This window comes from Pyrgilauda ruficollis, unplaced genomic scaffold (assembly GCF_017590135.1).
Source record: "Pyrgilauda ruficollis isolate IOZ18807 unplaced genomic scaffold, ASM1759013v1 scaffold24, whole genome shotgun sequence".
Lineage (NCBI taxonomy): Eukaryota > Metazoa > Chordata > Aves > Passeriformes > Passeridae > Pyrgilauda > Pyrgilauda ruficollis.
The window spans coordinates 8,666,420-8,690,115 of NW_024523648.1; the positions used below are offsets into that span (position 1 = coordinate 8,666,420).

At 39.9% G+C, this 23,696-nt stretch overlaps 1 protein-coding gene across 1 annotated transcript in view; it reads left to right on the forward strand.

The window, feature by feature from the left end:
- Window positions 1-23,696, forward strand: part of MTHFD1L (methylenetetrahydrofolate dehydrogenase (NADP+ dependent) 1 like) — a 138,139-nt gene that overhangs the window by 54,027 nt on the left and 60,416 nt on the right. The window contains exons 17-20 of the mRNA XM_041470074.1: window positions 18,775-18,914; window positions 20,602-20,643; window positions 21,696-21,796; window positions 22,194-22,371. Of these exons, the coding sequence (XP_041326008.1) occupies window positions 18,775-18,914; window positions 20,602-20,643; window positions 21,696-21,796; window positions 22,194-22,371 (461 nt within the window). The remainder of the gene's footprint in view (window positions 1-18,774; window positions 18,915-20,601; window positions 20,644-21,695; window positions 21,797-22,193; window positions 22,372-23,696) is intronic.

Sequence of the window (23,696 nt, forward strand, 5' to 3'; positions counted from 1 at the left end):
TTTCAGAGTCCAAAATGTATTGCCTTAGATTTGGATTCCCTTCCATTGAGTGTGTCCCTCAGGCACAGAGAGCATATCCTTGCATTTCTTGTGCTTTTTTCAGTCTTATCCACCTGTTTGTCTTTAACGCTCTTTTCTGCTTTGTTTGTCTTTGGCTCCAGTTTCTCTGTTGGGAGACAAAGCAGCGTAGCTTCAATATAGGAAAACCTTTGTGCATTGCCAGCTAAAGGCTCTTGTTCAGATTCTATTCCACAGAACACAAATCCCCATGAAACTGGCTTCAGAATAAGACTGCCTTTTCTCTGCAGAGCCAGAAACTTCAGCATGATTTGTAGTCCTTTGTTAGATTATTAAAAGCAATAGTTCTTAGAGTGGCCTACTTAAATAAACTTTGCAGGTAGTCACAAGTGTAAATATTTGTTCTAATGGTTGTAATTACCATAAGCTTCATGGTTTAAAAAAATACATTTTTTCTGGTAGCAAATCAGAGCACGTGGGCAGAGACTGCGCTGGTTTATTAAATACTGTCCTGTCCTACCCTCCACAACTGAAGTCTAAAATGACAGCTACAAAGTGCTCAGCAGTCCACGCTGAGGTGACATCCATACAGATGGATGCCTTGTGAATCTGACAGCAAAGCAGGTAGCAAGAAACTCTACTGCATTCCTGCTCGCAGGAGTTTGCCTGAGTCTTCTATGGCCATTGAAATTCCAAGGGGAAAGCTGATCCTGTAGCTAATTCAGACTGCCAGGGTGCAGGACAGCTATGCTGCAGTTAGGGAAGTAGCTGAGTAAGTTTATTCACTCCTGCTAAAAGTAGTTTTCACTGTTCCACGTTTCTCTTTTGGGAGTGTTCTTGTGCATTAGATCTGGCACTCATTAAATCTTGTATGAGTGATTACAGTACCGTCCTGCCGTGTCACTTAGTTGCACAAGCTCAGGAAAAATTCAAAAGGTGCTAGGAATAAAGTAAGGTATCTTGCAGAACCGTGTGCCTGGGAGGCATTTGAGGGACCACAGGCTATAAGATTACTCTCAGCTGCATCCAAAGCAGGAACATTAGAAATCTGTGACATATTCTGCAATTAAATTACTTTCCTGAATAGTAGAATAAATATCTTAATGTACATACATTAACTCACTCACTGTGAGATGGGATTATGATATAGAAAATATATAATTCATATATTTATTGTTTTATATATTTAGTGTTTATGTCTATTTCTTATTTATTCTTTTTTTTCACTCACACCATATTTATTTTAGATTAGAATTTTCTGTTAAGTGTGTGGGCAGTACTAAGGAGAATAGCATGGCTTGAATTGCAACACAGTTTTACAAACACACTTTTTTAACTCTCTATCCTGCTTTAAGCACCCTCCTTCCTCCAGCTGCCTGTTTCCAGCCCTTTGCAGCCCCTCTGTTTCACCTGTTCACAGAGCCACGTCACAAGCTGAGCTGGAGGCTTGGTCTCGATTGAAAACAACTACAACAAAAAAAAGCCCTTTCCTTCCCCCTCAACAGACAGTGCCTGGGCAAACAGCTTTGTATGACAGGGGGAAGATGAGATAATGCCACATAAGGTGGTGTTTTTGCTGAAATAAAAATTTATAGTATTAAAGTCTCATTTGGAGCTTTCAGGTGCCAGTAAAGCTACTGTGGATGCACTAGCTGACCAGACTGAGCCTGCATTGCCAGGGCAGCTAAGCCTGTCTCCTTTCTCAGCCTGTGCTCAACTGTTTTTGCATGATATCCCAGCAGAAACCTATTGCCTTTTTTGTTGGCTTAGTTTTCTGCTGACTTAACACAGAAGCAGTTCAGCCCAGAGTCACAAAAACACCAGAGCTGGTGCAGGAGAGGGTGAGCTGGGACAGCCAGCAGTGAGAAACCAATCTGTTGTGTAGATCCAATTACTTGTGTGACCATGTGCCACAGCCAAGGCAAAAAAAAAAAAAAAAAAAAAGAAACCCTCTCAAAGTGTTATTTTAAAATTATTTTTAAACCTTACTTTTTCTCTCTACCCTGCATTGCCTTTTTCTCTGCTTGCTTTTCAGCTGGAATGGCATCGTGCTGTGCCTTTTGAGTAGTGTCAGGTAACAGTGATGTAGACAGTCTGCTTTAAAGAAAATATAGATGAAGTTTAACCATTGAATCCTGTTGTGAACTCTCCCTAACTGAAGGCATTCCCTTCCTCAGTTTCAGATATCCAAGTGAATCACAGGCCTTCATTAGGTTTTAGATAGCTTAAGCCTTTTAGCTCATCTTTTCCTTTCTCTCTTTCCCAAGCCTTGTTGCTATGTACCAATAACTCAGCCTTTTTGCTTTAATTTTGAGTTCTTGGTATGAGTTTTTCTGAAACTTTAAGTGCAATGCTGCAGCTGCCACTGCCTGGTTTGCACTTGTTTGTCCTCTCAGCCTCTTAGTGTTTCCCTGCTGGGAAACACTCTTCCCCCTGGCCCTGCTGCCAGCAGGAGTGGCCCACTGAGGAGGGCTGCAGGCAGCTCCTGCATGGGGAGCACCACACTGAGGCACAGAGAATGTAGCCATCATCACAGCTGCTGTGTCCCTGGTACTGTGGCTCTCTGAACTCGGGGCTTTTCCTGAGCTGTCAGAAATTATTGCACTACACAACTCAGCAGATCACCCTGTGCGTCTCTTTAATCACTTTGTGTTCAGCTGAAGAGAGGGGTTACTGGAAATCAGAAGACTAAGTGAAGCATGAGTAGATCTGTGGAATCCTAAAGCAAAGTTCTTCTCAAGTTTGTTTTTCAGGTTTGGACTTCGTGGTTGTCGATTGCTTTCTTTGCTGCTCCCAATAAGCATGTCACATTGGATGCTGAGAGCATGCTGTGCTGGGCATCAGCATGTCCTGGTGCTTTTTATCAGCTGACAAGAGGGGAGTTATTGCAAACTGTTGCTGACTTAAGAAAAGTCCACTTTCTGTTTCTTTCTTTAGTTGGTACACTTGATGTAATTGGAAGGAATTTGTAGACGCAGTAAATTTTTATAAGCCAAGTAATTGACTCTTTTTATTGTGTTGGTACTCTGTTGGTTAGAGTAAGCTAATGACGCTAGCTGTTGTAAGTATCTCTTCAGTACATACAAAGTTTTATTTCAAAGGCTATCCATTTTACATACTCTCAGAGCAGACATTGTTTAACAAGTTTATAAAGCACCTTATAAAAATTGTATGTGTTTAATATACTAAGTGAATAATCTTCAGTAGATTTTTTTTAGTGTCATAAGACACTTCAATCCATTTTTTTGTGTACTCTTTTTCCAAAAAAGGAAATAAAGCCCAAATACTTTGGCTAAACTTCTCTTGGCGCCACTAGTAATGTGATATTATTACATTTAAATGTCAAGTTCAAGGATTTATTTTTAATATTTTTTTGCTTGATATCATTAGAAGGGGATTCCATGCAGCGACCCTCCAGAAAGCTTTAATTTTTAAGAATCTGGCCAGTGTCTTTCTAGCTTGCATTATTTAATCTCTGACTTCTTCACTCTTACTTTCACAAAAAATTCCCCAAAATTTAGCAGGATTGCATTCCAGGGTGTTGCTCTCTGAAAAGTGTGGCTGTTCTTGTTAAAGTGTTAAAGCAAGGCTAAGGTTTCACGGTACGGGGTGGTTGAGAGCATTATCAGTGTAGGTGTTGCTTGCCTACTCCAATCTGTGTGTACTACAAACTAGAAGAAGGATGTTCAGAACTTTACAGTGTTTGCTCTGACCCCATTCATAATGCAGCTGCTCAAGCAGCTGTGCTGGGCACAACTGTGACGGTGGGGAGGGAAGGTGATACTGTGTTAGCTGGTATTGCTGTGAGACTCTTAAAGTCATGCTCTAATAATACAAGTCTCAGTGGTACCACAAACTGCGAAAAAGGTGTCATTACTGCAAGAAGATCAGTGAATCTGTGCCATTCACTTGAGTGGTGGTGCCATTCACATCCAGGCTGCCCTTTTTATTACTTTCCTCACGGCTGCTGAGGTAAAAGTAAATTCCATTGCTTTCACTTGTTGTAAAGTGGGAACAAAAAAATTGTCTCCTTCTTCATGCTTTTAGAATCTTAGCAAATTTTCTTATCAGTAAGCAGGAAAGTCTTCAGAGATGAGACGTAGTGCAATGTGTTTTTCTTCACTGGCATGAAATCAGACTTCCTGGATGCTGAGTTTACTTTCTGCCTTGTCACAAATAATCTGGATGCAAATCATGCTTGCTTGTAGCTTGATGCAACTGGAAGTCAGGTGACAGTGATTTAAATTACTATCTATTTGTGCTTTAGTGATTAAAAGAGTCTTGAAATAATTTATTCATTATTATGTGAAATGAGAAACAGATATTTTCTTATATTTTTGTGCATTCTGAGTCCTTGAGAAAGTTCTGACTCTACCTTGTCACTGCAGATTTCTATAAATTTTTTCTTCTGCTCTTTAGCATGCATTGCAATATGAAGCTTTTCAGAAGAAAGATTGAGTAGAAGAGAGCTGTCCTGAATGTTTTTGTATATAAGGAAGCATCCTAGCATTGACTTCAGTATCACATGTCACTGTATTTCAGAGCTGAATTAATTTGCAATCCTATAAATTATGCAAAGCTGAAGTCAAAACTGAAAGTTTGTATTGATCATGAGCTATTGAATTATGTTTGACAAATATCACACTTGGCATAAAAAAGTTATGTTTTTCCCAGGCAGGAGAGGTGGTGCTATTTTGAAGACAAAGCTTCAGAAATTGTGGACTGTCTTGTAGTGAGATATTACCTTCTTCCTGTACAAAAAAAGTACATCTAAAAAACATGCTGGAAATTCACTTAGTCTTTCCTTGCTACAAAGCGTATTTGTAAATGTTTGTTCTCAAATCTGCTGTTTATATCCAGAATTGTGAGGGGCAATTTACAGGAATAAAATAACAAGTGATTATAAATCATCAGCCTTTTAGTTGAGTTCTCTGATTTATCTGACAAGCATATCAAGTGATCTCCTTCATAAACTGATTTAGCTCCACTTTGAAACCAGTTAGGATTTTTAACTCTTGCCATGGCCAATTGGGACTCATTTGTTAATTTTTTTTTTTTTTTTTTTTTGTAATACTGTGTTACAGCTTAGTCCTCTCTTTCTCAAGTGATAATTTTTAGTAATACTGTCTCTAACTATTCAAGCACACATTTTCCATATGTGACTGTGATTGACTTAATACTGTTAGGTTCCCAGACTCCTCCCTGATGTTTGCAAGGATGAAGTTCCCAAATCATAGGTCAGATTTTTGTCACTTTTCTCCAATGGCAGTAATTCTTTATTGCAAATAGCTTTTATTCCATTTCTGTTCTTCATAAATCCACAGAAACTTTTTTCCCATGTGATACCTTTTCAAGCTTTGCTGTTGCCAATAAACTCCATCAGTGTTCCACAGTCTTTTTGTGGACATGGTTTAACAAATAGTAAATGGGGGCCCTGGGGCTGGTGCTCTCTCCTGCCCCACAGTTCTTGTGTGGTGGTTGCCTACTCTCCCCTTAATCATGTAGTAATGTTCTTCTAGCCTGGTTAACAGACTCCTATGTATTGCTGTAGCAGGTTCTTTTGTTCCTCATCATCGATGAGACTTTGTCATATTTTCATCACAGGAGAAAGCTTTTAATCTGGCATGGCCTCCCTTTGGTAGACAAAGGTTGTATTTCTTACTTATTTTAGTTTTTTAAAAGTTATTCTGTCCTTAAAAATCTGTTAGAAAGCCATCAGGTCTGTAGTCACTCAGACTTCCTTCCCCCCATTACTTTGAAGGTAGGTTTTGATACTTTTCAGGCACGAGGCACCAAAAGAAAAGGAACTTATTTAAGATGTTGATACAAACGTTGTGGTTTGTATTTTTCTTCTCCTTCCAGGATTTTGAAAACTCTGATTGACATTTTATTAAGAGAAGTGCATTCAGCTCTTGTGTATTTTGGGTTTTTAATGCCATTTTTAATATATTACAATAACCTCACATCATTAGCTTCTCTGTTTCAATTTGTGGGGCTGAAGACCTTGTAATTTGTTTGCATTTCCTTTGCAGTTTCTGACACTTGTTCCCTAGCGTAGCAGCTCACTCTGTCTTTTCCTCTGGTTTAGAGCTTATGTAATTAATAGTGACATTATCTTCTACTCAAGGAGTTAACCCTGCAGGATAGCAAGCTGTTTATTTGGCTGCCTTTCCTCCTAGTGACCAGAAGTTACCACTGTTCTCATGCCAGATGTCATGTGAGAGACCAGGCATTTTAATTTGTACATTTAGAGAATTTTGAATTAATGGGTGATTTCAGTGTGAAGAAAGAAATTTTAATGGTTACATGACAGAAAATAATTAAGAGATAGCGTGGCCTTATCACAGTTGTTTTCAATGGGGGTTTTATTGTTTCTGGGTGAATGGATGCTGCTCTGTGCCTCGCTGGAAAAGGAATTAAATGGTTTTCTCACAGACTAGGAGCTGTGAAGGGGCACATTTGTGTTGGCTGTGTGCTAAATGAAATGTCACACCACCACTGAGCTGGCTGGGTCACAAACAAGCAGAGAACTGGATGCATGTAGCTTATTTGAGAATTCCATGTTTTCTTCCGTTGGTATGGGTTTGCAGAGTAGAATGGAGATGCAGTGAGATGGTGTTGGGGGTGGGACTGTACGCCTGGGGAATGTACTGCAGTGGTGATGGGGAGGCAGGAAGGGCCGTGTGAGTGTTCCTTCTGGCTGGAATTCCTTCTCCAGCTAGAACTTACAGTTCCTTCTGTAACTAGAGCTGGCTGGCTCCTGAGGAGCTGGTGCCATGAGGAAACCTGTCCTGTCTCCTCTTTCTGGCCCAGTGAAAGGCAAGGAGACAAAGCTGCGAAGTCCATCGCTTGCCACCAGCAGCACATGGTCTCTGATGGAGACCTCCTGGTCTGTCACGAGGCTGTGGCACTGCAGTGCCTGACAGGAGCCATACATCTTATTCCTGGCTCCATCCTTGACTGGTTTTCTGGCCTTAAGCAAGTAATTTCAGCCTCTATGCCTCCACGTATAATCCCATTCTTCCCGATGTGTTCTTTCAGTTTATGAACTTTCTTGGGGGCAAAAGCTGTCTCGCCATAGCAAATGGGGAGATGACAAGCAGTGCTGTAACAGGAACTTTAAGGTAACAGGGCTTTTGTGGAGCCACAGCAGCTGCCAGTACTTAAACATGCATCAGGAATTTACTTACAAGCTGACATGGTATTTTAAAGTCCTGTATGCTGACCTCTTCTGCAGCATGTTAGAGATTAACACAACTCTTTCGTCTGGCGGTGATATTCATAAACTAAATGGAGTGTACAACTGTTAAGGGCTATCCATTATTCTCAGTCTCGGGATAGTTACTCAGAGGTAAAAATAGATAGGATGGATCTGTCATTCATTCAGAAAGTAGAGGCACTGCCCAGTTCCTGATAAATAAAATACCATTCTAGTGAGTAGAAACTGATGACATTGCACCTTCTGTTCATTTTCCCTTCCTTCCCCAAGTTAGCAATCTTACCTAGTTTTAAAACTCCCAACACATAAGAAGCAGTTCCTTTTGTTCTCTTGTTGCCAACTGGTTGTATTGTTTTTATTTATAAGAAGAAAGGAACCAGGGGTTAAAAAAATTGCAAACAGTAAAACATCGTGTATGCTAGGAAGTTCTCTTAATTCATCGCTTGGCAAAGGAAATAAAAGCAGGCTCCCCAGCTAACAGCGTTACTTTTGCTTAGGGTTATTTGGCAGAAAATCCATCATCCTCTCTCCATTTGTGAGTATTTCATATTGACTTACACCCTTTAGCAAGGGTCAGCAGGGCAGAGTATGCATAAAGAGTTCAAGTCCTATCTCAAAGGCTGAATTTTAATTTTCGTGGATGGTTTATTTTTAATATCAGTTGAAAATGTTAGCTCTTTATTAGGTTTTTGTTTGTTTGGTTTACTGACCTTTTGATCCTGAAACGTAATGTTCTTTTTATGCACAACTTGTGTAAGAATTAGGTTTCTTCAGATGTTTACATCATGTTGGAGAAACCAGTGTTTGCTTTTTATTTTCTGACTCATTCTGAATCTGCAGGCAGAAATGTTTTGTTTTCTGAAAGCTTTTATAATTAAAATTGTTAATAATGTACACATACTGAGGGGGAAATGTTTGTTTATTTATTTTGTATATTTGCTTTTGGAACGGCTGACTTAATTCATCAAGGCTCCAGAGAAGTCAATACAAACATGGAACCTGAAAAGGACATAAATATATGTATTTCCATTTTTGATTACAGTAATTATAGTAGGCAAAGTTTTAATATCATCTAGTACAAATTTACATTTTGCAGAGTTGATTTTCTGTTTTCTGCTAGTATTCCATAAGCTCAGGCACACTGAGAGCTCTGTTAACAGGGGTTTCAAAAACTATTATTTAAAGCTACATTTTCTTATTCAGGATCACAGCTCTGATATGTTTTCATCCTGTGCTGCCCTCTCTATGAGCCCAATTAAAATAATGTGGTTTGGGGAAAAGGTTAAGATTATGTCTTTAGATGTTCCTGGAAGAAAAGTGCAGATGCTAAGGCTTCCAAATATTTTTATTTACAGATGTTTTGTTTTTTCCTCAGAAGTGAACTACTCTATGGTAATACAATATAAAATAAAAATACTGTGATTTCTCTGAAAAGATGCTAACTTTAAATTGTTGCTTTGTTTGGGTTTTTTAGTTTTCAGGCAACAAATAATATGTATTATTGTATGCTGGGTATTTTAACAGAAAATAATTACTGAAAAATAGTTATTTCTCTTTGAAAACATATATCTGATTACATATCTGATTTTATAATCTAATTGGATTAGCTTTAAAGAAAAGTTCAAGAATTCATGTCTAGGGATGTAAATTTGTTTCTAAACCATTTTTAAACATGTTAATGAGATTGCAAATAGTGCTAGGTTATGTATGGCCAGTATGATTTGTTAATGGGAAGAGTGGTGTTTTGGCAAATAGCCAAAGTGCTTTTGAAGGTCAGATGTTGACAATATTTGAAAGTGTTCAAATGCTGCTCTCTGGTTCTATAAAATAATACATTAAAAGAAAAGATTAATATCCAAAATGGTATCTCAGGGTCAGTTTAATGCTCTGACCTTGTAATTTAATTTTTGCAGTTTCATAAAGCTGCTGTTTAATTAATTTGATTTGATTGAGGAAACAGATTAGATTACTACAATAAGGGAAAGTGTAGGTTACAGCATTTTTTAAATTTTGGGTGGCCTTCCTGTCTTTTACATGGCGGGCCTATTTTTTGGTCTCTTTATTGTTGGCTTTCTACGCTGACAGCTTTATTGAAGCTGACAGTCTCAAGCTCTTCAACTTTGCTACCTGCAGGAATAAGGCACATGCTTCTAAAATATTTTCAGCTTGGCACAGGCTGCAAGCCCTGAGTGGGAATGAAGCTTCAGGGACAAGCAGATGCTTTGCATGCATGAGGACACGGTACCTTTGTGCTGCCTCCATCTACGGCATCTCAAACAGAGCTCCCAAGAGACTGAGTAACAGCTCCATAAATCAAGGGTTGCAGGTTCAGCCTGTCCAGAAGCTGATTAGGAATTCAGTGTACGTTTTGGGGCTCTTCACTGCACAAGGAGCAAGAAAGCACAAAAATGTGGGGGAGGGCTAAAGGATGATAGAGTAGCTAAGATGACAAGATGATGGGCAATTATGAAGAGGAATTGAAAAAAAAATTAATAATTTATAATCTGTAGTAAGGAGGCACAACTAATAATGTAGAAATATTTCAGAAATGGTAATGGGTAGTTTGCAATGGCAATTCTGTTGCCCTGATTGCATGAATTGTGATTAAGTGGATAAATTCACCATAGGCATTAAAGAATTGATTTAGCCATGAGCAATTGCAAGGATTTGTCGTGCAAACCAGCAGAATTATGGTTTGGTTTGGTTTTGGTTTTGACTGCATTTTTAGTTGGGAATTCCATGTAGGAAGATGAGATTTGTTGGTGTGTGACCTTAGTACTGTCTCTCTCCTCAGCTTGTAATTCTTTCTGTAGGATAAATTACGCATGACATCATGTCGTTTAACAGACACAATTATTTTCCAGAGCAGTTTTAACCAGTTGAGGTTTTTTTCCTTATCCAAAAATTATAGGGAAAACAGCAAATATAACATATTAATTAGTTTGTTGCAGTTCATCAATCTTACACTTTGAGTAGAGGTCCAAATACCAGTTTTGTATATATTTTAAAAATGCAGGTGATTGCAACCATACTAATGCCTGCCTACAAAAGGTATTTGAGAGCTTCCATGAAAACTTTCCATGATTTCCAAAGTTGCTTCTTCTGCATTTCTTCATACATGTGGCTATTGCATGAAGTCTGTGCAGCACAGTGGGCTTTACCTGCCTGCTTCTTTTACCCTGCTCTGCTCTTCTGTGGCTTATGCTGCACATTCTCCCACCTAGGCATTATTTCCTGTCTCCTAAAATACTACTAGCAGTACCTGGCGTTCTCTGTCTCCATGGAACGTCTTTCTGTTTATTGATATCGTACATTTTTATATGTGTTTAATACACACGTGGCACTTTTTGTAGAATAATTTCCACTCTCACAGAACTCTCCAGCAAAGCTCTTGGGGTGGTCTTGTAGAGTAATTTACAGCCTTTGCATCAGATGTTTCACTAGGCCACTTTTATATCAAGACACACTGCTCATGCAAGGGAATAATACTCTTCTTCCTGGGGATACATAACAGGAGATGCCCTTTGCCATGAATTTCTAAAAGATGTAGTTGTGCTGTCAATATTGTTGTTGGTGTCCTCTCCCAGGCCAACCATGCAAGGAAGGCATTCTGTCTCCTAGCAAAGACTCAAGTGGGATGAAATAAAACCAGATCCTGTATGTCCTTCTGGGAGAGGGTTGTGCTACGTGTGTACACAGAAAGGACAGTGTCTGAGTCATGGGCAAAATCATTATCACAGTATGCAGGTGCTCCCCGGATTGTAGAAGGGCAGAGTGGAGAATCTTCTCCAAGTGCGTGCCTCGGTGCCGAGTTGGGGGCAGTTCTGTCCCTGCGGCTGCCCGGGCCAATGGCTGCGTGCGCTGCGGGCTGGGCTCGCACGGCAGTGATGGATCACTCTGTGCCTGGCGTGCCACGGGTGGTGCGCAAGTGACAGAGCATTGATCATCGGGATTCAGCGGCCTTTGTTGTGTGGCATTCACCGCAGCCTCGGCCGCCGCCACTCTTGTGCTGTCCGTGCACAGATAGATGCTTTTGTTCTGTGACGAGGGCGAGGGGCAGCGCGATTTCCTGGGCTCCCCCCTATCCCAGCCATGCCCGTCTGAAGGCAAGTGAGGGCACTCACAGCCCAGCGTGTAGTGGCAGGTGCTGCTTAAATGGATTTTTTTCTTCGAGTTGTGATAGGTTCTGATGGTAGCTTGTCTGGCTGCAAAAAATTGTGTTCCTCATCACTACCTGCGTCATCACCCATTGCCCGATTGTGTTTCTGCTGCCCTTCAGAAAGTATGTCCTCTTCCAGGGCATATGCCAAAATGGTAGTTTGTCTCAAAAACAGGGTTCTTTGCATCCCTTCTTTTCTTTTTCACAAAACAGTACAGTATTGGTGCTAAAGCATGTTTTGTTTCATGACCATTTGATGAAATGCTTAGAACTTTTCCAGGGAAGAAATTGTCAGGCTCTCTGCCTGCCCCTTGAAGTTAGTGTTTTCCAGATGCTTGTAACATCAATTCTCAAAGCATGTTCAAAGTCCATTTCAGTAGCTTTTTTAAGGGGAGTGTAGAAGGACCCAAAACTTGAGAGCTCCAGAGAAAGCAGTTTCACTCTGATGAAAGGTGCTTCAGCCAACTGTGTCTTTTAATAGTGGAAGTAGATGAAAGTATAGTAGTGAGAAATGCATTGAGTAACATGGTTTAAATGTGATGAAATTTATTTTAAGCCCTTAGGGAAATACCGCGAGTACCATAAGTTAATGTACTCCTTGCAGAATTGTAAAAGAATGGCCTTAAATGAAGAGCCATCAGTGCTGCTGTTAATTATTCCTTCCACGCAACTCTAAATAAAGAGGTGGTGAGGTTTTAATTTTGTAATTACCAGAAGACTAATAATTCTTTTGCCAAAGACCATGGTGATCTTTAAAGTATGTAATGTAATTGCCTTATTCCTGTGCCATTAATTGTGCTCCAAACGTGGTCGTCTGTCTTATGAGCAAATGTTACTCTCTTACCTCAAAGAAAACGTGCTATGAATGGTGAAAGAGGCAGCCTAAAATTCACAGTTCTTTTGTTTGAATTTTTCTGGTTAATGTTGTAACAGAAGGAGGTTACAAAAGCAGGGACTGTGTATATTTGGTTAGTGTATTCAGCTATGCATTGCAGTTCATGTCAGAGCCCAACACTTAGCCTAAGAGTTACAGATCTTTACATGAGTATAGGACGCAGAAATTAAGAGAAAGTGACTGTAAAGCTCAGCAGGCTTAGCAGAGCGATTCCAAGAAACATGTAGCCCATGAAGCCACATTCGGCTCACTTAGTTTCTATTAGAATGAATCATTTGTAACTTGTTAGACATCTTCTGTTTTTAATCTCTAGTAATAAATTTAAATAATGAGCTCATTACTATAGTGAGCTGCAAGAAAATGTCAAATTTTACATTCGAAGTATCGGAATATGGTTTGACAAGGTGGCTAAGGAAGAATTAAGTTTTCCACTGCTAAAATGTATCTTCATTCCTTCCCTAGCTTCTGCTGCTTGTTTGAACATGTTCAGATACTTGTCTGGTCTTACTTCAACTAATTCAAATATAGCCCAGTGGAAAAACTGACAACTGTTTTTGCACTGTGTTTTTGTATGTTTTTGCTTTCTGTTTAGCAAATTGCAACAGTTTACCTTCCAATTAAATGGATGCCAAAAACATCTGGGCAGCGGGACAGAGCAGGAGAGAAAGGTAGAAGACTTAAGAATGAACAAGAATTACCCTTTCAGCAAGTCAGGGTGCACATTTGGTTCAGCCACGGTGTAAAACCATGCCCTAAATTGGTGGTTTGGAGGCTGGAATCACTGCAGTTGCACTTCTGCATATTTTCAAGGCAGGGAAGCAAGCAAAGCTGTGGAGATGTGCAGAGCATGCTTTCCGTCACACAGTGCTACTCCTGCCAGCTCCTGGAGTTTTCAGTTTGATTCCCACCCTGAATTTAAAGTCCAACATCTGCAGCATACATACATAAACAGGCCTTTAACACCCACAGAAAGGAATTGTATCCTTAATTGTCAGAGGACTGCGATTTAAAAGTTTTCTTCACCTGTCTGGCTTGGAGTAAATAAATGAATTTTCTATACTTCTTTTTTGTCTATAGTCTGGGAATGATCTGTATGAATCATTGCGAATATTCTTTTGTTTAATGTATGGGATGCTCTTGGAAAGTTAACAGCAATTGATATTAAAAGTGAGTAACTGTGAGAGGTTATGAGGTAACCTTTAGTTTCTCATTTAAAGCCGCTCTGCTTTTCAATGGTAAAATTACTTTCTTATGGAAAAATAAATGTTTCTGAGGAAAAGATTGAAATAGCTTGTTATGGAGTCCCAAGGGAACCAGCACTTAAATTAAGTGTATCCCTGGGAGCCAAGTTTCCTGTGCAGCCCTTGCTGCCAGCAGGCAGTGACTGTTAGCCGAGGCCTGAGACTCAGCCAAAGGAGATAATAAGTGTCCTTTGAAGGAAGGCAGAATGAATTGCCATATCTGCTGGCTCAGTCAAAAGCATGGATTGGGTGTCAACAATCAGAAACCTCCAGTGCCCTGGTGTCGGCAGGGCAAATACCGCCCTGGCATCTTTCTTTAGCAAAAGATGGAAAGTGCAGACTACATCCAATTAGTCTGTTAAACTTAGGGGCAAATATTTTTCCTATTACCTTTTCTTCTAGACTTCACAACATCAACATAAGATTTTAACAACCAGTGCAAAATATTTTCTTCATGGCATGGAAAATGCTCAGGCTATTCATGTGTAGTTTTCTGCTGGACTTTGTGTTCAGCAGTGGTAGCAGTGAGTTCCTGTGTTCCATGACATCTGAGAATGCTTGGAAAGAAAAATGAACAGGAAGACTCCTTCTGTTGGGGGGAGGGGTGGGGGAGAAAAAAAGTATTTGTTGCATTCCAAAAATCAGTCATAATAATGGAAGTTCACATCAAATAATTGCTAGAGTGAAAATGGACAAACATCTGGTTATTCATCCCTAGCTATACTAACAAAAATGTGATATCCTGTTACAGAAATCACTGATCATCCTGGTTTATTTTGGCGATAGCACACCTTGGTATTTTTCACTTAAAAAAGAACATATCAGTACTTTATAGCTAGCATATCTCCAGTTCCAGGTTCACAGTTCATGTGCTTCTGTGACTTTGAGCTCTTCCTTTCCCGAGTTTACCAGCAGACAGCTGCACTAGAACAGATATGTTTACATGTGGGGAGTAAATGGCAACTTGCAGCTCAGAGTTTCCATTTCCTTTTACATTGTTCAGGAATCCAGGCTCACAATTCGTCCTCAAGCTTCGCCTCATGTGTGTGCATCTGCCTTGGCCCTTTATAGTACAAATGCTTTATTTTGACATTGATTTGTTGATACAAAGGGCTGACTAGGGAAAAGATACTTTCATTAGAAATTACCCTCAGTACACATCAAGTTCAATTGTGGGTGAAATAGCTTTTTGAAAAATATTCTAAACATCACTTTCTGTAAGGCTTTTAAGCACTATATCAATGGAAGAGTAATGTGGAACCACTTTATGCAGCTTTAGCAAGATAGATGTATTTTTAGATGGAGAAAAATTAGATTTTGTATTAAGAATGATGGTGAAAACTGATTAGCTGCTCAACATACGACACTGTCTATTTAAGCTAATGTCACATGTAGGTGATTCCTAGATGTCCTTGGTAAGGCAGTAATTACATGAAGGAGGTTATGATAATTATAAACAAGAAACAAAATCATGAGAGTGATTTGTTCATTTGGCTGAACCCTGAAGTAGAATTAAAGACTCCAGTGAAGAGAGTTTGTTCTGACTTTGCACCACCCAACAGACTTCTCTCTATTGCCCAATTTCACCCCTATGGGCTTCTCCTTCCCCATTTTCCCATTACCTTACCTAATTTCGATATTTTGGGTTCTTGCTCTGAAAGAAAACTGTGGTTTATTGATGATTTTGGTAGCAGGATTGGGTGAAGTAGATGTCACATAAATGATCTCTAGAAAGACCTGTGGCAATTGCATGTTGTGTTTTGCCTACTGGCTTTTTGACCCAAGATCCCACAGTTACCCAGATATGTAAGAATGAGCTGCTTTTGGTCACAATCATGTGGATATTTAATGAGAACAAATTATTTGACCTTATTTGACCATTTTGATGCAGTTTATTTCTGATGTATATGTAAATTAATTGCTAGGTTTGACCTATAACCCACTCTTAACAGCAATGCAATGGTTTCATGCACTGCTGATACTTGAAATTTTAATTTTTAATCCTCATTCCAATGTTCTTTATCATGCTTAGGCTCTAAAACTGAAGCACAAAATCAAACAATAGGTTTGCATTTTAGGTTTTGCACTTTATATGACCACACAGTGAGAGTCCAGAGAGCTGTACTGAGTGAAAATTGCACCCAGAAGATAATCTTTTAGTACTTGTCCAGCTCATCATTGAGTCTTGTCAGTGCAAGGAGGCAATTCAGAAGGCAAAACAGGGCCTGGGACTGTAATAACACTGATCTAGTATATGTTTGCCATGGAGTTGTGTTCTCAGCCTGGTAGTGCAAATACCTTTGTGTTTTCTGTGAACTTGCTGAAGGCAAATCATTTACCTCTTTACTTTCATTAAAACTGCATTGGAACTGTGTTTGTGACCTGGAAATCAAAGCAAGCAATTAACACCATGCTGGTATCTATTCCAAACCCCCTACCTGCTTTCAGGGCAGCAGCCCAGGCAGCTGTGATTCATGGAGCTGGGAAATGGTCGCTTGGCAGGGCATGGGATAAACAGGCATCTGGGGCAGGGGAGCTGAAGCTGGGCAAAAATGTATGGGCAGGTAGCAATGCTTGTGTCACAAACTTCTCTTCAGCTAAGTACAGCAGACCACAGCTACTAAAGGAGATGTTTGTTGCCCAAAATTTATGTGAGTTCACCTGTAATTCTCTGCTATTGGCAAGCTATGTATGAGAAATTCTTGTCAAAATAAATACACCTGAGTAGTACTTTAATTTTCTGTTGTTGCCTGTGAAGTGATTAGTGCACCACGTGCTACTTTCAATTTCTGTTACATTTAAAGTGATTAGCTGGTTTATCTCATGATCATTAAATGTAGAGTAGTTTGAAACTTCCCATTCACAGTCTGTGTTTTTCATTGACGCTTTCATTTGAAAGCAGGAAACAATCTGAAAGTACTTGTATTAAGTGTTTCGGCACAAAGATTTTAAAATATAATAGCTTGGCATGTTATTCTATCTTCTTAATATTCCTTGGAGGAAATAAAATGGAGTTGCAACTTTCATCCAGGCAGCTTTTCTACTACATCCTGTTTCCTTCCGCACACTGGAGAAAGCACTGACGTTTGTCTCCCTTTCCTCCACTTCCAATGAAAAAATCCCTGTCTCCATGTTGTAGCACTCACTCTGGTGAACTCTGACACAGTATTTGGGTTGTTTAGGCAAAAGTGAATTTTATCCTCTGTATCAATGGGAAGATTGCAAAGAATAGAGGAATATGCACAGCCCCGGCTGCCTGGGCTGCCCGAAGGGTGGCTTGCTGTGCAAGCAGTTGCTGTGGAAGGCTGACATCTCTGCTTTTCTCCCACTGAAAGGCAGACTTGCAATCCCCCCTTTCTCAGAGGGAAGCTGACCCTTGAAAAGGCTTGGCATGAAATGGATTAACTCCCTGGAAACTTTGTTTGGAAATGTTAGGAGACTGCTATGTATATGTGCTGGCAATCTCTGTAAGAGACAAATTATTTTCCCACCCTCTCAAGCACTTGGTAGTTTATCTGTTGTTTATATTAAAGATTGATCGTGGTTATATATTCCTAATTCAGGATTGCCATTAATCACCCTATGCCACATAAGAGACTGGAGAAGAAGAATGAGGGTTACTGGAAAGCAGAAATGTGATCCCTGGCTCTGCTTTTAATGTGACTTATCCTGGCATTAGCTTTGCTCCTATGAATTACTGCGTTTGTGTAAACTTTTTTTTTTTTTTTTTTCCCATGTTTGGTGTGTCTGTTTTTCTCAGGGCTATTTAGAAAAAGATGGTATAGTTATTACAATGATTGAGGAGAACGTTAATCATGACACTTGCCATGTTACTATTTCAAGAGGTCCCTGCTCCCCCCAGCAGGCCCACCCCCTTGTTTGCTACTACTTGCTTCCTCTCCCAGCCCCAGCAGCCATTTCCTCCCTAGAACAGATCCAGGCAATTGTTTCATCCTGTGCAAAACGAAGAGGTGGAAAAGGACCAGCGGGGTTAGGACAAATGCTCAAAGGCTGGGACTTCCTAAAGTGCATTGGCTGCCAACAGTGAGATGCTTTCTGCCACAGCAACAGAGCAGATCTGTGTGTCCTCCTCCTTGACCCTGCTGAGGGTTCCCAGTCCTGAAATGTTCAATCAGCCGTTTGTGGTCCCTTTCCCTCCTAAGCATGAGAGACAAAACTGCTGACAAGAGAGAAAGAGAAGGGAATTTACGAGTTTTTACAAGTTGATTTGGGCTATGAGAACACATTACCAGCCCTGCTTGGAGTCAGGTCCAGAAGCCTCTGGAGCAAGCTGTTTTCCTGCCCTGACTTGTCTGCCTTAAAGTCCCTTCACATCTCTGAGAGGTGTGCACTGAGCCCAGCTCTTTAATGTGTTCTGGTGGGAAATGGTTGCATCAGTAAATTTTCAGCCAATAGGAGAACTAATCCCTTAATTTTTTTTATTTGCTCTGTGCTTGTCTTTGTTTTATATAAAGAAATTACTTGGATTTTAAAAGAAGCAATCAAAATAATTTATATTTGACAAATCAGAACAAATTCACTCTGAAGAGACTGGTATCCTTTAATACAGATTGTCTTCTCTTTATTTGTAGGTCCACTAAACATACTTTGCCAGGTGTATCCTAATTCTGCACAGATTTTTCTCTTGAGTCATGTTACATTCATGTCTGACTTCTTTGGTGCAAAATCCCATTATTAAATTAGTTATTTAACAGCATATTCAACACTAAGATGTGACTGTAACTGCTGGTTTGTGTTTATAACTAAACATCCTCTCCACAAAAGCAAGAGATCACCAGGAGTTCTGCAAACCTAGAAGAATTTAGGTCCATTAATGGTGATGAAAGTACATCTTTAGAGAAATCAAAGGAGGAGGAATAATGTAAGAAAGTCTTATATCTGAGAATTTGCAATCATTTTACACATAATTACACCAAAACAGTGATTTTAGAGGATTATGTATTTTTTAAGTACTTTGATTCAAACTAATTCAGATTGCTTGGTTTTCCCCTCCACCATGGATCTACCTTTGATGGCATATTGTACATATAAGAATAAGAGAATTTATTTCTGAGTTGAGAAGACTCAGTAATGTAAATAGACCTCTATTTAAAAGTTCATTCAAAACTGAGTACTGGTGTGTATTTAAGTGCACTGTGTGCTGAAGTAGAAATATCCCCCAGTGTTTGACCAAAAGCATGTTCAATGTGTGGTTTTGTTTTGTTTTTTTAATGTTTAACAGTAACTGAAGCTGGCTTTGGTGCTGACATTGGGATGGAGAAATTCTTCAACATCAAATGCAGAGCATCTGGCTTGGTTCCCAGTGTGGTTGTACTTGTTGCTACAGTGAGGGCTTTGAAGATGCATGGAGGTGGGCCAAATGTAAGTTTTTGCACCTTTCTTGGAAAAATCAAATTGTCGCTAATATTTGAAATAAGTAAAATATCTTGATTTAAGAAATATTTGGGGTAGTCTCTGGGGCAGTGTTTAGATAACCCTTCTGAGATACTTCATTGTATAGATGTTATCACTAAAGTTAATGCTGTCTCTAAAATTAAGCCACAAATGAAAGATGAGGGACAGGAGAGCTCTGAAGAAGTACTATATCTTACAGAGAAAGGGAAGCTTGTTGCATTTTAAAAAAAAAGCTGTAATACATAGATATTCTTTCCCCTGCCTTTTGAAACAGCATTTGTAAGTGCAGTGAAGTTGTCACAGGCTGGGCAGTTTGACAGCTGAGGAGGAATGAGACGAGTTCAAGTTGCAGTATGTGAGTGGAAGTAGAGAACATTGTTAGTGAAGGTTTTGAGATTTCTCTCACTCCAGTAAAGGGTACCCCTTATGTCCTTTTATTTTGCTCAGATTAATTCCCTCGCGGATGCTGAAGTAACTGGTGAAATTTTGCAATTGTTTTCCGAGGGTACCAAGAGTTACCATTGTATCACTTTTTGCTGTCTAAGGCACAAACAGATTTTGCAGATTACTGATTGTAGAAATGCTCCCCGAATGTGCAATCAGATCAGACTCTGCTAGCCAAGCAGACAGACACTTAACTCCTAGGAGCACTTTCATCTGCCCAGCAGCATGCTGGAGAATGATGCTGCCAGGGAAACAGTCACACTGGGGGAAAATACCAGAGCTGTTTCCACAGCCACAAAATTTTAGAAGGCATGGTTTCCCTTACAGCTAATCTTCTCTAAGAGTTAAAGCTGAGCTACCCTTTTTCAGTCTTTCAGGTTGATGTAATGATATAATTTTCTATCATTTTAGTACAGTTCTGATGCATGTTTTCTTTATTTTGAATTATATTTCTCCATCCTATCAAAGCAAGTATATTTTCACATGTGTTATCACTCAATCTAGCAAAAATAGGACTTAAATATGTCTTAATAACTGTCTCTATTTCTGTCTCACTTGTGTCCTTAGAAGTTTAAAGGTTTCATTTGTTTACAAATGTGATGCATTCATCACTGAGGCATGTAGAGTATCAGATATTTTACTGGGAGGTTAACTATAAAAAGGACTAATGCTAGAGACAAAAGTCTGGTGCCTGGCATTGACGTTATGTGCTCCTTGGAGACTCAGTACAGTATCCCAGTGATCACCCTCGTGATGCACTTTGCATGTATACCTTTGTGCTTTCCAACAAATTACTTGCATGCAGTTCCTTGCCATGGGCAGTAATTAAAGAACATCAAAGATTATGTTCTTCTGTGTTGCTGTTATTTCCTCAGCTGTTGGGAGTTGCTGCCTATTGTCTTTGCACTGCTGGTGTGCTGTAACAGCACATAGAATGAGATCCAGCTGTCTCCCCTAGCAGTCTTTTGCAGCTAATTGCTGAGGCACTACCTGTGTTTTGCTACCCAAATACAATAGGAGGTGTTGCTATTGTTTGTGTGCTGGTGCAGCTTGGAATACAACACAAGCTGCAGTCAGGCTGTGATGCTTGTGCACTGGTATGGGTTAGCTGGCAGTACAGAAAGCAGGCAAAATTGCACTTCAGAGCCCTTAGGGTATGACAAGTATCAATGTGTGATGACTTTGCTTGTTTATTATTACCTGTTCTCAGGTAACTGCTGGTGCCCCCTTGAAGAAAGAATATACAGAAGAGGTAAGAGGAACTGTTACAAAACTTTAAAGAGGCTTTTGTTTAAAGGAACAAAATAATATGGCATACAGAGAATCAGAACTTCTCCTTGCTCTGGCTGGACAGTGTGCAGCCTCAGCTTTGACAGCAGCATGCTCTAAAACTGACATTCAGTGAACATTGGCATTGCCAACAACTAAAACCACCTCATCCTCCCTCAGCCCCTTTGTGTTACCCCTCTTAGGTGTATGGTGTGTGTGACTGCGTGATGGATTGTAATAACAAACTGAAATAGCTAAAAAAGAACCTTTTTTCAATAGTTTTTCCAGGACCACTAAGTTTTCAGACTGATCAATGTATAGGCATTTATAAAAGCACATGACCAGCGTGGTGTAGGGGTCAAGGACACTCCCTGAAATTAACGATAGCATAACCTGTTCATTAAAGAACAAGTTTAATATGTTTATGCTTCACATTTGGTGTGGGATGTCACTCTTCAAACCAAGAGTGAATTCTGCTGGTTTGTTTCCTTTGTCACTTCACTCCGGACAAGTTCTGGTCTTCTGCTTGTGTGAAGCTAAGGATATGTGTTTTGTTACAACTAAAACAAGGCCTACAAAGTGTGAGGTAAAAGCGTAAGTAAGGAAATCCAGTAATGTGCTTGGGGTAGTCTATGCATGTGTGTGTATGAACTCTGCATCTAACACATCTGTGTGTCAAACCCCACCCCACCACTGCAGTCTGTTTATAAACTTTGCAATCAGCAGATTATCGTCCCTTTCACAATGATGACAGGCAACCAGTCATCATCTGCACCATCTTCCTGTGTCTCAGAAGAGAGCAGTGGGTTCATGTACAAATTTTGGACGCTGCTTAGTTCATTAATAATGTCTGATGCTTATTAATTGGAATGAGAATCAATAAGTGCCAGAATACTTTCATCTGGAAGAATGTCACTTGCCTGCAACTGTCATGATCAGCACTGTTTATGTTCACTTAAATTTATGGAAAATTCTTTGGCTGGAGAAGACTTTATGTGTTCTACAATTTCCATTAATTTTTATTTCATTGCACAGAACCTCCAGCTGGTAGCTGATGGCTGCTGTAATCTACAGAAACAGATTCAAATTACTCAGCTCTTTGGAGTTCCTGTTGTGGTTGCTCTAAACGTCTTCAAGTAAGTCTTTCATTACTCTTGTTCAAATTCCTCACTTTTCTTGGTTTTTAAATTATTCAATTTGGCATGAGCAAAGGAGCTATTAAAGAATTTCCTTTTTTCATCATGAATATAAAGATATTTAAGTTCTTATCTTGTTCTTAATGATCTAAACCAACAAAAATAAAAGTATATGCTACTACAGAGTTGATAATCTTCCATGTTAATTAGCTATAACAGTTACAAAATTTTCTTGGAATGTGTAAATATATATGCTGTATATAAATGCATTATGTATAGGGCACATTTCTATATCTACCTGCTTTACCACTGCTGATGGTAAAATAAGGCTAAGTTTGTAAGGTTGTATAGAGAACTAATTAAACAAAATCATGAGACAGGACTGTTTGGTTGGCAGAACTGACTCTCCAGCTGAGGTTGATCTGGTGTGTAAGATTGCAAAGGAGTCTGGAGCATTTGATGCTGTACCCTGCAACCACTGGTCGGCTGGTGGTAAAGGAGCAGTAAAATTAGCTCAAGCTGTGGAAAAGGCAGCCAATCAAAAAAACAGTTTCAAATATCTCTACAGCTTGGAGGTAAGATTTCTGTCTCTTTTTTCTTTTTTTTTTTTAATTAATGCATTCTGCATCAGAGTTGGATTTAAAACAAGAAGAACACTGAGAACATTGAAACAAAGTTATCCAAAATACTTGGAAAGGAACTTGCTTTGGTTTAAAATCATAAAAGCTGGAGAGAACAAGCAATCTGTGACTTGTCTAATCAGGGAGCAGGATACTCACTGGCAATGATGTTACTTAGTGCATTGAATGACACATCTGATACTTTCATGTTTAACATAAAAGTATGTATGCAGATGGAACACTCTCGGATTATTTTGGGAGACTTCTCCAAAGATCTCACAGTCACAGTATTTGTCCTGTTGGCTGGACAACAGGAGATGGAGTTACTGTCCCACAGTCACAGGTATTGCACCAGGTTGTGGCTTCTTGAAGCATTCAGTGTCTGTATGAGAAGGATGTGACAGGTAGCGCATCCATGCTCATCCCACACATCTGCCCAGCCCAGCCAGGTCAACACAGAGAGGAAGCACTGCCCTTACCTGCACCCACCTGCACAGCCAGCTCTCAGTGAACACAAAGAGCACAGGTGACCCAGTCCTGTTCCTTCTCTCCAGTGATCAGATTGGAGCCTGCCAGTACAATATGATGCACACAATGCATGGGTCACTGCTGCTGCTGGCCCCAGGTCCTCAGTCTATTCAGGAGCAACCCTCAGGGCTTCTGTTCTGCTCCAGCTGATGGCACCAGAGTCCATAAGCCCCTGTGGTTTGCAGCTCACTACAGCTGCTGGGCGCAGTCCTTTCCTCGACTCTCTGTTCTCATAGTGCAGAGCAGAGAGCACACCCACACACAGGGCACTCAGAAACCAGATTTAATAAGAATAGAGAGGTCCTCAAACCCATAGCTCAGTTGGTCAGACTACTGGCCAGACACCTTTACACACAACTGACCCCTCCTTCCTCCATTCTTTCGTTTTCTTTCCATGCTTACACCTTCTCAATCCACCTTTATTACTCCCTTTTCCCATCTTTGCTCCTTCCACTAAACAATCTTTACACATTCCCACCATCCTCTTTGAAAATCCCATCATAAGGTTCACACAGTCCCAAAATCTACTTTTTCATACATCTCATAGAGTCCTGTGCTGCTGTACACAATCACCTCCTTTCATCTGCAAAGTTTTTTGATCAAAGAGCTTTCCTATTGACCCATCTGGGTGCATTTCACACCAAGGACAGTGGTCTCATCTTCCTCTTGGATTGTTGTAGGAAACAGGCTCAGTGTACTCTAATTTTCACTGATTAGGTTTTTCTAGTGATTACATTACAGAGGGTTCCTCC